Source organism: Notamacropus eugenii, chromosome 1 (assembly GCF_028372415.1).
Source record: "Notamacropus eugenii isolate mMacEug1 chromosome 1, mMacEug1.pri_v2, whole genome shotgun sequence".
NCBI lineage: Eukaryota > Metazoa > Chordata > Mammalia > Diprotodontia > Macropodidae > Notamacropus > Notamacropus eugenii.
Window position 1 is genome coordinate 366688502 of NC_092872.1, and position 16859 is coordinate 366705360.

The 16859-nt window shown below is 43.1% G+C and overlaps 1 protein-coding gene and 1 long non-coding RNA gene across 6 annotated transcripts in view; one reads left to right on the plus strand and one right to left on the minus strand.

Moving 5' to 3' along the window:
• The window catches only part of SPATA24 (spermatogenesis associated 24), an 18040-nt gene continuing 1181 nt past the window's right edge, over positions 1–16859 (minus strand). The window contains exons 1-6 of one of the 5 annotated variants that reach the window (XM_072630473.1): positions 13297–13472; positions 6710–6775; positions 6317–6447; positions 6140–6210; positions 302–404; positions 1–145 (exon numbers count right to left, since the gene is read on the minus strand). In XM_072630473.1, coding sequence (XP_072486574.1) covers positions 16–145; positions 302–404; positions 6140–6210; positions 6317–6447; positions 6710–6775 — 501 coding nt within the window. In that variant the 5' untranslated portion in view covers positions 13297–13472 and the 3' untranslated portion in view covers positions 1–15. Of the gene's footprint in view, positions 146–301; positions 405–6139; positions 6211–6316; positions 6448–6709; positions 6776–11527; positions 11716–11755; positions 11874–12010; positions 12247–13296; positions 13473–16859 lie in introns of those variants that run through there. The other 4 variants (XM_072630469.1, XM_072630471.1, XM_072630470.1 and 1 more) reach the window with 4 other exon arrangements.
• The window catches only part of LOC140518361 (uncharacterized), a 24505-nt gene continuing 17808 nt past the window's right edge, over positions 10163–16859 (plus strand). The window contains exon 1 of the long non-coding RNA XR_011971907.1: positions 10163–11605. This is a non-coding gene — a long non-coding RNA (uncharacterized lncRNA). The remainder of the gene's footprint in view (positions 11606–16859) is intronic.

Sequence of the window (16859 nt, forward strand, 5' to 3'; positions counted from 1 at the left end):
TAAGTGGAAGCAGATTTATTTGTCTCCAAGTCCCTTAAAGCCCCTGGTAGAGAGCAGCCCGCCTGCCTTCTTTTGCTTCCTGTCCAGCACTTGGGCCATGTAATTCTCTTGCTGCTTTTGGATCCGGATGTCCGATATCTGATGCCTACAAGAAAGACACATGGGATAGGCCTGAGACAGCTGCTGGGGCAGGAAACCACCAAGGAGGTTGGAGACTCAGTGCCTCCCTCTCCCTTCAGCACCCAGATTCCTCCCTGGATATCCAAATCCCTTATCTGAAGGAGGAATCCAGACTCCTTACCTGAAGATCTGTTTCTGGTGACTGATGACATTCTGTAGTTCCTTAATTTCATTTTCTTTCCCATTAAGAATATCTTCTTGCTTTATAATGTGAGACTCAATTTCTGAAGTGAAGGAGAGAGGTTGTCAAACATCTAGACTGGGGAGAAGGGGAGGTCCCTTGTCCCAAGAACAGAGGAGTGAATGCTTGAAATTTCAGAATTAAGAGTAATTCTTTTGGAATTAAGTACTTCCCTCACCAGAGTCTTCTTTCAAACTGCAGACACTCCTACATCCCCTGGTTAATGAGTTTTCCTAGAGAGGTAAGTCAGATGCAAAAAGAGCAAGCCCACCTGAGTGAGAGAAGACCCTTTTACAATAAAAAAGCTCTATTTCACTGCTTAAAAAAGAAGGCATTGGTTTAACAAGGCATGATAATCTCAGGCTCCTGTCCAGGAGATTCTAGGGAAAACTCCAGACCTATAGGTACAGTGAAGGCCTAAGGTCAGGAGACCTGGGGCCTTACCAGGGGAGGATGTAGTAGGCCTGGCACCATGGCAGGCGGCAACCTGGACCTTTATGGAACATTGGGCACCTGGAAAGAGGAGCAGCAGATTATAGAATTTAAAACTGGGAGGAGCCTTAAATAAACCAGTTCACTTAGATGTTCAGAAACTGAATTTTGTAGAGGAGGAAACAGAAGTTCCTTGAAGGGAAAAGATTTGCCCAAGATCACAAAAATACTAAGTAGTGGGGCTAAGATTTGAACTCAGGCCTCCTGACTTCACATTGTACTATCACCCTGACTAGAATCATAAAATTCTGCCTTTTTGAAGTTTCTTAAAAAAATTTTTTTGGTATCTTGAAGCCAAAATGTTTGTAAGTTGGGAGGCCTGCCCAGGAATATAGGTTAAACAAAATCACAAAATCCCAGAGCTGGAGGGAATATCAGAGGTCCTTTTGTCCATACCTGAAAAACATAACATCTTCTATAACATGTCTGGATTTCCAGGGAAGGGGAACCCACTTCTTCCCTAGGTAGCTTATTCCACTTCTGGAAAGTTCTAATTGTTAGAAAGTTTTCCCTCCCCCCAAAAAGAAAGATTTCCTCTATATGGAGTTTCACTGTCTCTCTATATCCACTTTGTCCAGATTTGCTTTCAGGCCAACCATAGGTTTTTATCTCATGCTGTCTTTATACGACAGCAACCAAAATATTTGAGGATGATGATTCTTTCCCTCCCATATAAGTCTTCTTTCCTCCAGGTTTAACATCTCCAGTCTTCATATTGCACTATCTCCACTGCCAACATTATCCTGACTATCTCAGCCTCTGGAATCACTCCAACTTGTTGGATGGTACTCTAGCTTGAACTAATCCGGGCAGAGTACAGTGAGACTATCACCCTCCTCATTCGGAACCCTATACATGTATGAATGAGGCCTAATATCACATTACGTCTTTTGGTTACAGTAGCAAACTGTTGATTCATAACATACCTCATGAGCCTGAAGTCTTCTAGCCCTCCCCACGGCAACATTTTCACTGGAACTCTTACCTAGCTATGCCTCTTCCATCCTATTCTTGTAAAGCCAATTATCGTGAACTCAAGTATTTAAACTCAATTTATCTCTATTAGATTTCAAAATCTTATATGAAGACCGTTGTTATCCATGATCTGACGAGCTCTTTTCTAAATCATGACTCTGTCCTCCAATATGACTGTCCCTTGCCCTAGTTTTGTGTTATCTGCAAATCTAATCAATGTGCCATCTACACCTTCATCCCAGTCACTGATTAAAAAAAAAAGTTAAATACCACAGTCTCCAAGACAGATAAGATTCTTTATCCACTTTAAGAGATTTCTGACAACAACCCACTAATGATGTCTCTATGGAGTCTGGTGATTCAGCCAACTCTGACTTCACTTTGTTAACAAGAATTGCATAAGATGATGATGAACAGAAATGCATTTCCCAGATCCAGGTAAAGACCTGCTTTGGCACACCTCTTTCCACTGATGGGAGCTGTGAGGCACTGCTTTGGGAAGTCTCCACGCTGACCACATCTGTTCCAGTCAATCAATAAGCATTTCTGAAGCTCCTGTGTGCCAGCAGGCACTGTGCTAAGCACTCCAGTGACATGTCAAATGACCACCCTGGTCACTCTCTCTTCCATCCCTAGGCTCCTTCCTGAATGCACATCTCCAGCTGCCTGCGGGCCACACTGGCCACACTGGCCACACTGACCTAGGTGCTCCACCAGCACTTCACACTCAATAGGTACCAAAGTGAACTCTGCTTCCTCCTGAAAGCTGCTCCTTCTTCAGTCTTCAGTTTAATTCAATCCAATCCAACAAACACTAGTTAGGCACCTGCTTTCTGGAGGGCTCGATGGAGGTGCAGAGGATATAAAAACCAATATGAAAGTCCCTGTCCTCAAAGTGTTTACATTCTTCTGGGGATGAGTCTGTAAGAAGGCCATTTGATGAGGGAGAGGGAGGACTGACAATTAGGGGAATGAGGGAAAGTAAGCTTCATGGTGGAGGCAGCATCTCTGTCATGTCTCTGTTTAAGCTGAGGATTGAGGCGTGGAGGATTGAGTTTGGAGAACAGTTAGGAAGGGAATAATCATATGAAATAGGGTACAGCTAGATTACAAAGGACCTTAAAATGTCATTTAAGTAGTTTATATTTTATCCTAGAGGCAAGTCACTGAAAGTTTATAAGCAAAGCAGCAATGAATGATTCAAGACAATTTCAAAAGATTCACGATGGAAAATGCAATCCACATCCAGAGAAAGAACAATGGAGTCTGAATGCAGATCAGAACAGACTATTTTCAGTTTCTTTGTTTTTTGGGGGGTTTTTTGTTCTCTTTCTTCTTTCCCAATATGACTCATGTGGAAATATGTTTAACTTGATTGCACATGTATAACCTATATCAGATTGCTTGACGTCTTGGGGAGAAGGGAAGGGAGAAAAATTTGGAACTCAAAATCTTACAAAAAATGAATGTTGAAAACTATCTTTACATGTAATAGGAAGAGACAAAATGTTATTTACATTAAAAAGTTTATGAGCAAAGGCTTTAGGAAAATTATTTTGATAGCTATTGTGTGAAAGACAGAGTAGCAAAGAGAAAGATTGGAAAGCAAAGGGGACCAATCTGGAGATTATTTCAGTAGTCTTGGTGAAAATTGGTAAAGGTCTATACTAGGATCTAGGTGACTAAGTCAATAAAGGGAAGGGAATGAATAGAAGATGTAGATGTTCTGGGGAATTGATAGGATTCAACAACTGATTGAACCTAGGGGGCTGTGAGGGTAAAGGAAGAGAAAAGGACTGACTCTGAGGTGATAAACCTGGATGATTAGGAGGATGATCTTGTCTTTGACAGAAATAGACAAGTTTGGAGGAGGGATGGGTTTTTTTTTCTTCAGGGAAATAATAAGTATTATTAAATAACATTGATATTACACTTTAAAGTGTGAAAAGTTCTTATAAACATGACCTCATTTGGGTCTCACAGCAACCCTGTGAGGTGGGGCTATTATTGTCCTTACATTATAGTAAGGAAACTAAGGCAGGTCACACAGCTGGAAAGTTATGGAGACAGGATTAGAATGCAGGTCTTTCTATCTCAGTTTGAATATTATACATTTGGAAGAGATTTCAGAGGTCACTCATTCCAATCCATATTTGATCTCTGGACCATATCTATAGCAGGGGTTCCCAGCCTACAGAAAACCTGTCAAAGATGGGAGAATGGGGAATCTGCATTAAATAACTATATTATTCAAGTGAAATATTCCAGAAACTCCAAAATGAAGTTCATGCCAATCAATGAAGTTAGGAAATTTTTGGTTTACCCACTGAGAAGAAAAATTAATCTCTATTTGATTTCTTATGTGCATATGCATGGTCAACTCTAGAATTTATTTCCTTTCATACTGAATAGAGGGCACAGGAAAGCAAAGGACCCAAGGAAGGTTAGGAAGCACTGAGCAAAGCACATCCCCAACAAATAGATGTCCAGTATTCACTTGAAGATCTCTGGTAGTGAAGAGAAACCCACAAATGCTTATGTCATCCCATTCTGATTTGGATAGCTCTAATTGTTGGAAAGTTTTTTCTTACATGCAGATGAAATTCTTTCAATTAATCTTCCTGTGTTCTAGTCATAGGAAGATAGCATGCTAGAGGAGATACTGTTAGGAAGTCATAGGCTCCGAGCCTGGAGGCAGCTAGGTGGCTCAATGGATAGCATCCTGGATAGGGCCTGGAGTCACAAAGATCAAAGTTCATATCTTACCTCAGATACCTGCTGACTCTGGATATGTCACTTAACTTCTGTTTGCCTTAATCCATCTGGAGAAGGAAGTGGCAAACCACTCCAGTATCCTTGTCAAGAAAATCCCACATACAGTATTGGCGTGCTATAGTCCATGGGCTCACAACAAGTCAGACACAACTGAATGACTGAACAATTTTAATAGCTGTGTGACCCTTATAGTCTCTGAGCTCCAATTTTCTCATTTGTAAAATGGAACTAATACTTCTTCCTACTTCACAAAGTTGTTCCTAGACATGAGATAATGAAAAAGTGCTTCACTAAAGCACCAGATAAATGTCAGCCATTGTTTCATGGTTCTCAAATCCCTGAATGATGCTTTTTTCTCTCTCTCTTCTGGATGGGTCCAGGTCAGTGGCCTTCTTCATGGCAGAATCTCATATACAAAGAGGGGCTATCTCGAAGGACTCCCTCTCACTGTTCTGTCTGGGTCTCACCCTGTACAGAGAGCCCCAATTTGATTTGGACTCTTATGCAAGATATTTTTCGTGGTGGTGGCCAACAAGTCTCAGTTTTTTGCTTCACCTGATATTAATACTTTAGGGGGTCAACGAACAAAGTTATCACTCTTGCTACAACATCTTTTAAGGAATCTTGCATGATTTTGACTTGGGCATAGGAGACCTCCTTTATTAGTGGAAAGTTTTGGCATGTTGCTCTAATGAATCAAATACTTGTTTATACCCCCAAAGAATAAGTACAGTGGGGTCTTGTATTCATGCCCTGGACCTTTTAGTTCACTGTGTAAAGCTAAAGATATGAGCTGCTGTAGGATGTCAATTCTTTCTCACACCTTCATTAAGGATGCTCTCTCTATGCATGTGTAGATTATTCTTATCAAGACTTGGTAGAGTTAGCAAAGTAGGCTCCATGAGTTAGTACTTCCTGATAGTTATCAATATTCTGGCTACTATTCTTTCTCTTAATGTTGCCTCAGATCAGATTAGCATTTTAAATACTATTTTATTTTCCCCCAATTACATGTAAAAACAATTTTAAACATTCATTATTTTGTTTTTTAAATTTTGAGTTCAAATTCTATCCCTCTCCCTCCCCTCCTGGAGACAGTAAACAATCTGATAGAGGTTAAGCATGTTCAATCATTAATCATTTTGTGGAAGAAAACTAACTAAAAAAGAGAAAGCAAATGAAAAACAGTCTGCTTCCTCTGCATTCAGACTCCATCAGTCTCTCTCCGGAGGTGGAGAGCATTTTTCATCATGAGTCCTTTGGGATTATCTTGGATCACTGTATTGCTGAGAATGGCTAAGTCATTCACAGTTGTTCACTGTATAGTACTACTGTTACTGCGTATGATCCCATTAGCTTTTTCTAACATCTTAATTTTCAGTCTCAATACCAGTTCCTGTATACATTTCTCCAGCTGCTTGTCTTATCTGTTCTGGTCTCTCGTTTTTTTTCAGTCCCCTTCTTCAGTCCCCATGGCCCAACCAGGATTGGGTTTGTCCTCCTCTTTAGGGAAAATGGTTGGGCCTTCCCCCTTACCATTGCACTTGGTGATAAGCTTGTCCTTCTTGGTGGACTCTGTCAGAACTTTGTTCTTGACACTGGATAGCCTAAATTGAGAAAGACAAAATGTCTGAGTTGGGAGGGGGGCAGCTGGTCTCTTGGCACTCCACTCCCTTCCACTCTATCCCCGTCTTTCCCACCAAACCCACATACGCCTTTTCAAAAGCCTGCTTCTCTCTCTCCAATTGCTTGGATAGCACCTCCACCTCTCCAAGAGCAAATTGCAGTTTCTCTGTCTCTTTAGCCAACAGGCCCTTGGTCTGGGCATGGGCTGCCTTTTCCTCCTGTAATCACAGATCTGTCCGTTAGCATTCCACAATCCTCCCCCTCCCCTGCCCCCCCCCCCCAGATGGGGCCTGGAACCCTGCAGAGATCAGAGCCTTTCCTGTCTGGGGGAGGGCTCTCATTGCCCCACCTCCATGGGGCTATGGGCAAAAGATCTCAAAGAGCCCAGTCCTCTTTTCTTCCCATCCTACTGTTCCCTCCCCGCCCCCCCCCCCCAGTCCCCCAGGGCTGGGAAGAAGCAGAAAGAAGGGCTGCTCTTACCTCCAACTTCTTCACCACGGCCTCGTACTCTTCTTTACTCACAAATTTCTCTTCCTGGATGGCCATCTGCAATGCACCCACAGGGTGGGGGATGATTAAAGCCCAAGGACCGAAGGAGAAAGGGAATAAGGGGATGTGCGGTGGGAGCAGAAATGAATGGTTGGGGAATATTAACAGTAATCTCACATACACATACATACATATATATATATATATATAAATTTACACACACACACATATACATACATACATACTCACACACACACAGAGAAGAGAGTACTTTACAATTTATCCCCCATCCTTTTTAGGTCATAGCTTGGACTGGTTGAAAGACTTGGTATTGCAATGGCAAAACATTAGAAAGGTTGAAAATCTGGTTCTTAGTTTGTATAAGTATATTTATTTGGTATGTATTTATGTATGTAAGTAAATATGTCTTAAATGGTTGTATATATATATATATATATATATATATATATATATATACGCATAGATAGTGTAATATTTTCTGCTCTGATAGATGAAGGTAGAGGATGTTTCATTTTCTCCCCTTTGTAGCCTAGAGCCCACTAAGCACTTGAAATTGCTTGTTGACTGAATGAAACATATTTTTCCATCTGTTTGCATAACAAACATGATGGAGGGGAAAGAACGCTGGATACAAAGATCTAAGGACCTGAGAATGAATGTCAGCTCTGCTATTTATTACCTGTGAGAACTTTGGGCCAGTCATTTCACTTTTGCTGAGCACTCAATTTCCTCACCTCTAAAGTTAGACTGGATGATTTCCAGGGTCACTTTCATCTCTAAATTCTCTCCCATGCAGTAGGCATGATACAACTATTATTCCACTTTACAGATTCAATAACTGAGACCAAGAGGGGAAAAGTGACTTGCCCAAGGAGGCTAGATCTTGAACTCAGGTCCTCTGACAACTAATTTTTGGGTTCTTTCCATTATGCTACTAGACTCCCTTTCTCAATAGGTGATTAAAAAGAATAGGAGAGCATGGGAATAAATGGAAGATCTTTGGAAGGGGCAATCTGGGGATGAGAGATTTGGGAATGAGTTAGAGGCAGTAAGGAAGCATCATTTTGCATCTCCACTTGTGATGCTCCTGGTGGAAATAAGCAAGAAGATCACCAGGAAGATCATTTATAGTTTATATTCCAACACATCTGCTGCAAAGGATGAAGAAATGAATTACATGAAAAACTTGAGGAGATCCTTCAAAAGAAGTCAGCAAATACTCAGCAACTTCAATGAGATTTGAGACTTAAGAAATGAAAAGAGACCAAGGGATTATCGACTACTCCGAAGCCCATGTCTATCTATATCATGAATACTTTCTTCCAGAAGAGAGCCAGGGGAAAACAGTGTCAAAGTCCTAGACAAGTGAGTGCCAAACAATATCACAGAAAAATGAAATTCAATTTTTATTGACACACAGGAAATGACTGGTTATTAGTATGGAATCACCATAGCTGGCCTCTTAACATCATAGTACCCGATGTGATGTATAAGGAATTTAAGAAAATGAAGTGAAATCTTTAAAATCGGCTGGACCCCACCAAATCCAAGAAGAAATCCTTGATGGAGATGAGACAGTTTTAAAGGCACTCAGGGAGCAATTTTCAAAGTATCTTTAAAAGAAGGAGAAAATCACAGACTTAGTACCAAAAAAATTAAAAATGGAGAAGACATCAGCAATTACTAATTCATATGTCTATATTCTAGGCAGTTATATGGCACAATAGATAAGAGTATAGGGTCTACAGTCAGGAGGAATTGTTAGCTGTGGGACTCTGGACAGTTTATCCCAGTTTCCTCATCTGTCAAATGAGCTGGGAAGGAAATGGAAAATCACTATAGTATCTTTGCTGAGAAAACATCAAATAGGGTCACAAAGAGTAGGACTTGACAGAAAACAACTGAACACCACCAACAACAAAGTATATATTCTAATCTTTATAAAAGCTTTATGAGAATGTTTCCATATGCATCCAGGATAGTCTGGAAGAAAATGTGATAAAGCAATAGGCAGGTTTTTCTCAGATATTTTCCCATAGCAGACCGCTTCTCCACAGTCCTAAGAGCTGCAGATTTAAAGAAAAAGAGATACCACTATATCCACCGTATGCTAACTACAACAAGCATTTGACTCGACAGAGCAAAACGCAGCATTAAGGGCTCTTTTCCAACAAGGTGTCTCTCATGACATATTAAGATTATGGAAGATTGCTTAGTAGTTAGATGGAACCACAGAAATTACTTTTCATTTGATGACTTTGATTATATCAAGTGAGGCACAAAACAGGGAACACCATGCTTATGTCATTGAGGAGAGCACAACCAAAGGGGATTGCCTTTAGATGGGGAGATTCTCCAGATAGTCCTGTCTGCAAGTGGCCCTATGCTCTGAAGTGCCACCCTAAATGAAATCCAATGCCATTCAATAAAATAAGATTGGCTTTAGTAATTTGTACAGGAAAATTCAAGGAGATTCTGCAGTTGGAATGTATTGGCGGAAATGACAAAAGGGACAGTTTCAGAGAAACCTGGGAAGATTTGTATGAACAGATGTGGAGTGAAATGAACAGAACCAGAAGAAAAATTTATACAATTACAACATGAGCAAACAACTTGGAAAGACTTAAGAACTCTGTTCAATGCAATGACCAAGCAAAGTTCCAGAGGACTGATGATAAAGTGTCCCCATTTCTTAAAAAGTGATAGACTCAGAGTGCAGAATGAGAGAGATGGGTTTGGACATGGCCAATGTGGGAATTTATTCTTCTTGACTATGAATACTTGTTACAAGAGTTTTGTTTTTCTTTTCTTTTTTCCCTTGAGGGTGTGTATTAGAGGGAGGTAAAAGTAATGCTTGTTAACTGAAAAATAAAATGTCACTTCCTTTTAAAAAAGAAAATGGGTCTTGGCCAAATTATAATGGGAGCTGCCTACCAAGTTGGTTCATCTTGAATAAGCACTGCTAAGACAGTGAAATAGAGTTGAACAGGAGCGGTACAAAGTAGAATGCATTAGGAAAATTATGCAGCACTTTCAGTGATCTCCAGCAGTTCCCTGAAACAAGTCTAGCTTTTCAATACCAGTATTCTCACATTCATACATGCAACTCCCAAAGGCAACTTGCCAATGCTGAGCAGATGCTAATTTGCATTGGTGGAGGAAATTTCCTCATGGAAATACACATAATAGATCCTGTTCCATCCAGATCATCTTTCTGGTGATGCTATGGGGCTCCAAACTTCAAAATCCAAATCACAGTTGACCCAAAGAATCCAAATGTATCACAGCATCATAGCATGCAGACTTGGAAGGGACCATAAAACTCATATAGTCTAACTAACCCCAGACTAAAAATAGCACATGTTCTATCTCCGTAGGTATCTTCAAGCTTTGACTTGAAGAAGCTTCTGGTAGTGAACTCCCTACACATCCCAAAACAGCGCATTCTACTTTGAACAACTCTTACTAAGAAGTTTTTCTTCTATTAAGAATAAAGATTCCTTCCTGTCACTGTAATCTCACCCCATCCTCACTCCCCTTCCCTTTGCTCCTAGTTCTGACAGCTGTGCCCCAGGTGAACCAAACTAATCCCCCTCCTACATGACAGCTTTTCAAATACCCAGGCTCACTCTAAAGATGACTTTCAGGGCAATAAGTGGGACGGATGTCAGGATGGCAGAGTAGATAAACTGACTTTGAAGCCAGAAAGACTCCTGGGTTCAAGTCACACTTCTGACACATAGTGACTGTGCAACCCTGAGCAAAGCAATTTTTAAGTGCTCTAGAGACTGAGGGGCATCTGTAGGCATGATTCTCGAGTCTCTATATATCTTTCCATCATCCCTAGTGTCTGTCTTGAGTCACATCAACAAACTTCTTTTTGGACATTTCAAAATGGATGTTTCAGATATATCAAACTCAGCATGTCCAAAATTGAACTCATTATCGGTATTTCCCACACCTCCCCTCTCTGCAGCTTCCTTATTACTACTGAGGGCTCCACCATTCTCCCAGTTACATAGGCCCACAGTGTCATCATAAGATCCTCACTTGCATTTGTCATAGGTGTCTCGTTCACTGCCAAATCTTGTAGCTTAAACTATTCACAATACCTCTCACAGAAGTCCCCTTCTCTCCACTCATATAGCTTCCATCTTTCATTGTTCATTGTCAATGTCTCTTAGACTATTAGCCTTTTAATTGTTTCCCCTGCCTCCTCTCCCTACTCCAATCCTTCCTTCACTTAGTTCACAAAGTGATTAAAAAACAACATAGGTCTATGTCATTCCCCCTCCCCCTCCTCAATAAATTCCAATGGCTCCCTGTTGCCTTAGAATTAAATATGAAGTCCTGTTTCTCCTGTTTCCTTGGCTTTCTGGGCTTCCCTGCTATTAAGGTACTTAGCTGAGATTACCTTGGAGCTAGTGTGTGTGTGTGTGTGTGTGTGTGTGTGTGTGTGTGTGTGTGTGTGTGTGTGTGTGTGTGTGTGTATCTTGCACATACGTAGTTACTATTGTCTCCCCCCATTAAAATTCGAGCTCCTTGAGTTTCTGTGTGTTGGTTTGCCTTTCTTTGTATCCCCGGCCCTTAAAGGCACCACTAGTGCCGGACACACAGAGCAGGTGCTTGACAAATGCTGTTAACTGACGACCCAAAGCACCAAGAAGGTGCTGACCCACTTAAATTGAGGGTTTCCTCTGACAGGGGAGCTGAAATGAAGCTCCTCGCCAAGGCCCTATTCCTATCCAGATAACTACGATAAAATGTATCGTCATGGACAGGACTGACTGAGCGGGTGACGGACAGCTCCAGGTACCCGGAGGTGCACAGCACGTTGGGGAACGAGGCCCCGGTGGGCATCGCGGGGTAAGATGGGGGCGTGGGGAGGGGTGCAGGGTGCCCGAGGTGATGAGATCCAGACTGTAGTAAAAGTAGGGGTCACGGGGCCGGAGCACGACGAGCCTGGACTGGAGACAGGTGCCTAGAGAGCTTGGGGGGGGCAGCTGTGAGGGGCACCTTGGGGCGCTGGGTGGGCCCCTTGCCGCAGTGCCAGAGAGGCGGGTCCATTCCAGCCAAAGATTCTCAGGCGGTCGCCTTGACAACGAGAGGTTCGGCTATTGGCAGCACCCAGGCCGTCACAGGAGAAGCGGGAGCTCGGCCCCGCCTCCTGCCCCGCCCCCTTGGGCCCCGCCCCCGCCTTCCCATTAGACCTCGCCCCTTCCATTGTGCCGCTGGGGTCGGCCCCGCCCCCTAACTAGCAGGGGGCCGCACCGTGCTTTTCAGCCAGTGGATCACTTGCTCCTGAGACCCAATTACGTCCCGAAGTTGTAGGAAGGCGAAAGACCCTGTATTCTGGTCCTCCAGATAATTCTCGAAAACCTCCGCCATCTTCCGCCCCTAGCTGCAGTTCGTTAGAAATGGCTGCCTCCGGCTTCCTCGTCGTCCCTGGGCCAATGAAAGAGCTGTCCCTTCTATCGCATCCGGGGCGGGTCCTTTGTCCCGCCCCAGGTCTCGGACGGCCATCTGCTCTGAAAGAAGTCTCGCGAGAGGACTTTATTCAGAGCCGGGAAAGTGACCCGCGCGGGTAGCGGCGCGCGCTGTGCAGGACGGGAGCCTGTGGGCCGCGCCCCGCCATCCTGAGTGGCCTCCTCGGACCCGGCTTTCTTAAAGCACGTCCTCTCAGCAGTTTCCAAACCTCCTTTTCTTTGGTTGCGCCCCCAAACCCTGTATGGTCAGTCCTAGGAGGTTCCCGTGCGTCGTGAGGGCCGCAGGCTGCGACGCCCCCTTCGCGTGGTCGGAGAGGCTGAGGCATCCTCCCCGAACGGGGTGGGCGAAGCGGGGGGTTTCGGGAAGGGGGCAGAGGTTTCTGAACCAATCTTTGGCACTCCGGCCCAATGTGTGTATGTTGTGGCCGCCACAGAAGCTCCTAAAAGCGCTTAGCATTTTCAGAGACAGAAACAAACTCCTGTCACGCAGGACCGCAGAGCCCGGGGCGCCGACGGTCCTCTTCCTCGCCCTCACCCCGTCCGGCTCCCCCCTGCCCTTCCCTCCCGTGGCACGGAGGGCTGAATGTGGGGGGCACAGGCTGTAGCCCTGCTCCAGCTCAGCAGCACTTATGGCTGCCCCCCTTCTCCCGACTGAGTGCACCCCAACCTGCTCTAATGGGGGGTTGTTTTTGATTGGTGAAGATAAAACCCTAACAGAGCCAGAGGAGGTACGGAAAAATCCCCCCATTTCCATCAGAAGAGGAGTGGGTTATAGGGGACCGACATAAAAGAACAGACTGAAAACACCAGAATTTTTCAGCCTGCAAAGTTAAAAATGAGAAGGAAGATTATTAAAATCTGAAAAGGTGACACCTCATCCTGTCTCCTTTTAGCCGACATGGCCCTGTTCATCGTGCTCTGAAACAGGAGGATGTGAAAAACTAAGTTTAGCATGCTGAGGCTTTCTTCAAACTGCAGATAATCAATTTGTCTGCCAATGTAGCCTGAGCTGACTCTCAGCATTCAAGCCCCTTTGCACGGTCCTGCTCCACACTGCCTGTCCGGCCTTACCTCCTTCTCCTCCTCCTCTCTAAGCCCAGCATTGCAGGCAGCTGGCCCACTTGGTGTGTCCTGCTGGCTTGTCTTTTCCCCAGTGCCGTAACTTGGCCTGTGCCTGAGACTCACTGGGACTAGTTCCTTGTCTTCAAGTTCATCTCAGGTGCTGCTGGCTCCACCGTGAAGTCTTCCTGACAAAGGGGACCAACAGGTTGTCTCCATGGGAAATAAATAGACTGAGATCTGATCCATTGTGGTTACCTATAAGCCTATTAGCGCTTAAATATTTCCAGCCTTGAATTGGTCTGATTGTTTCATGTACAGACTTGCTTTCCTAGCGTGAAAGTGATTATCTGTCCCTTCTCAAATGGCTCCTTGCCCTTTACCTGTCCTGATGTTATTTTCTCATGTATAACAGGATTATTTATACACGTTTCCTTACGCCCAGATTACACTGTAAGAACATTTGGAGCAGCGCTTACCTTCTGTCTTTGTAACTTCAGTTTTACTACAGTGCTTTGTACACAAGGCACTACATGTTTGTTTTGAGAACCTCATTATTCCATGAAATGGTATGGGCAAGAAAAGTGGGTCTTCTGTTAGCAAAAGGATCCTGGGTCAAACAGACAATTTGCCTGTTAGCACTTAATTCAAAATAGAGTTAGAAATGAACCAGCCATCTAAAGGTAGCCAAAACTACACTGTTCAAAAGGTGTACACAAGAGAGTATACCAGATCTTGACGAGAAATACAAGTTGGGGTCTCTATTGACAAAAGGATCCTGGGTCAGATAGATATTTTGTTGCCTGACTCGGCACATCGGTATCCCTATTTCCCTATTGACACTTAGTATCTCCTGTCTTGAATTGGTCTCTGTACTTTGTGAATATCTTTGCCTCCCAAACAAGATCCTGATCTCCTTGAAGGCAGGGGTAGTGTTTTCTATTTTAACTTGTGTCTCCTTCCTGCAGTGGCTAGGTACAAGACTGAGCAAACTGAAGGGGTTAAAAAAATGTCTGCTGATGGATTTATACAAATTCCTGCCCTTCTTGTGTAGTTCACTTCTCAATCCTGATCAAGAAGTATACAAATATACAGTATACCTTCCAGGGCCATGACCATGACCTAGTGTGTGTTTTTTGTATAGCCTGCCCCCCCCCCCCCCAATTTTGTGCCATAGTGACTCCAATCAGGTCTTATTCTTTCTGGTGGCTCATTGTGATCTGGTGGTGACTCTGGGTACCTCAGTAGAATGTCAGTAGAATCAAAGTTCTGGCAGATTCTACCAAGTTGGAAAGGTCCTGAAGATTGGTCCAATAATAGAAAGTACCAGCTATGTAAGGAACAGTATATCTAAGTGCACCGAAGTCAGAAGAATTAGAGAGATGTGGTAGGCAGAGACAGGGACTAGAGTGCAAATTGTATTTGTAAGCAATATCCAAACAGCAAACAGCAGCAGAAGGAAAAGAGGAGTCTGCAAAGAACTAAGCCAAGGGTGGGGAAGCTGTTCTAGGTCCTTGGGTATGGCCTTTTGATTGAGTCTAAGTTTTACAGAACAAACCCTTTTATTAAGGGGTTTGTTCTGTGAAGTTTGGAATCAGTCAAATGGCCACACTCAAGGACCTAGAGGGCCACATGTGGCCTCGAGGCTGCAGGTTCCCCACTCTTGAACCCACATGATTCCAGGAGCACATGTAGGTGAAGCCGGAAGGCAAACAAAGCATCCCCTTCAGCCTCTAACACCAAATGCATGTATGAAGAAGGGGCCGCTCTAATTTTCAGGGCATTCAATTCTTGGTTGAGATTTTCCACAGTCCTCTTTGCTATTTTTTTCCTTCATAGAAATTTTATTTTGGACCTCTTGTTTCAGTTTTTCCAAGTACTCTTATCATCTTTGTCACCTGACCCTGTTGAGTTTGTTGTGGCGTCCCTATATATACACACACACACACACACACACACACACACACACACACATATACATATATATGTATATGTATATATATACATATATATGTATATATATACATATACACACACACACATATATACATACACACACACACACACACATATATATTCCTAGGATTTTGCTCCCTGGACATTTTTCATACCCAGGATATTTTTTCCTTTTGGTATACAGATTTTTCTTTGCTTGTTTCATCAGCCTCAGTGATCTAGTTGGAAAGTGGATCAAGCTCTGAAACATGGGCAGAACCTGCCCATGAGTCTGGTGGCCAAAAAAAAAAAAGTCCTTCTTCAAGAACTCCAGGGCTGCAAGGTTTATTGGGTTCTTCCAGGGGTGGAAGTCTCTTGCCACAGGACTCAAGCATCACCTCCCTGCCTTAGGCTTTGCCTGAAATATTTCCTCCCAGCTTAGCTCCAGATTGGGCTCATTCCAGAACTTCTCCGTTACCTAGGTCTTTCCTCCTTCCTCTGAGCTTGGGCTGAGTGCCCTTGTGCAGCCACAGGTTTGCCTGGGATGATCCTTGACCAGGCACTTTCTCCTGAAACTGGATCTTCCTGGAGCCCCTCAGGGCTATCCTAATGCTTTGCTTTCTTGGCTCTACTACCCTGGCATATGTATCAGCTACCAAAAGATTCCAGTAGTCTTCTGTGGATACCTCGAACAGGTGGAGTCTACAGAGCATTCTTATTTTTTTTTGACTGGTGCATTTCTAAATTCTATTGATTTTGGGGGGGGGGGGGTAGGGGAAGATCTGGGCTTCTTTATGTCCTAGCACACCTCTGAAATGGCAATGATATTTTTTAATAAAATTATTTTATTTGTTTTCAGTGTTTGACAGTCACTTCCATATAGCTTAGATTTTTTTCCCCTCCCTCCCTGAGACAGCATGCTATCTTATATAGGCTGTACATGTACATTCCTATTAAATACTGGCAATGGTATTTAAGATGAAGTTGAGAATAGCTGCTGTTGGACCTGACCAGAGATTTACTGAAGAAATCTGAGCTGAAGGCTACATACTTTTAAAGGTACTCAAGGATCAAAAATTCAAAATGTGTCACAAGATTAAAAAAAAATAGAAAAGCTCTTAGACAATATGGGAGAGTAGCACAGGCCAATCAAAGTAATTTAAGCTTGGAATCAAGAAATTCGCCTGTGCTTAAATCCTGCCTTAGATACTGTGTCACCTTGGGTTAGTCATTTAACTTCTCCCCATCCCTAAAATGTGAATAATGTCTGCAGCATTTACCTTTTATAGGATGATTATGAGGCTCAAATGAAATAATGGATTAAAGTATAATTCAAACTTTAGAAGTACAATGTAAACGTTAGTTATAATAAAAAAGTGGCAGAGAAGAAACTGCCAAGACAACTACCTAACTCCTCACCTATTGGCATAAATTATTTACAAGAATGGTCTTAGCCAAACAATCAAAATCAAACATCTTTCATGAAAACACAAAAATGGAACTGGTAGGCTTTTTAAAAGATGATTTTCTACCACAAAACCCAACTTTCACAGCTTAAAGGTATAGAGACTCTTAAGATCTCACTCTGCCTTTTGTTGATTCAGTTTTTAAAAAAGCTACCTTAAAAGCTCTCCTCGAAA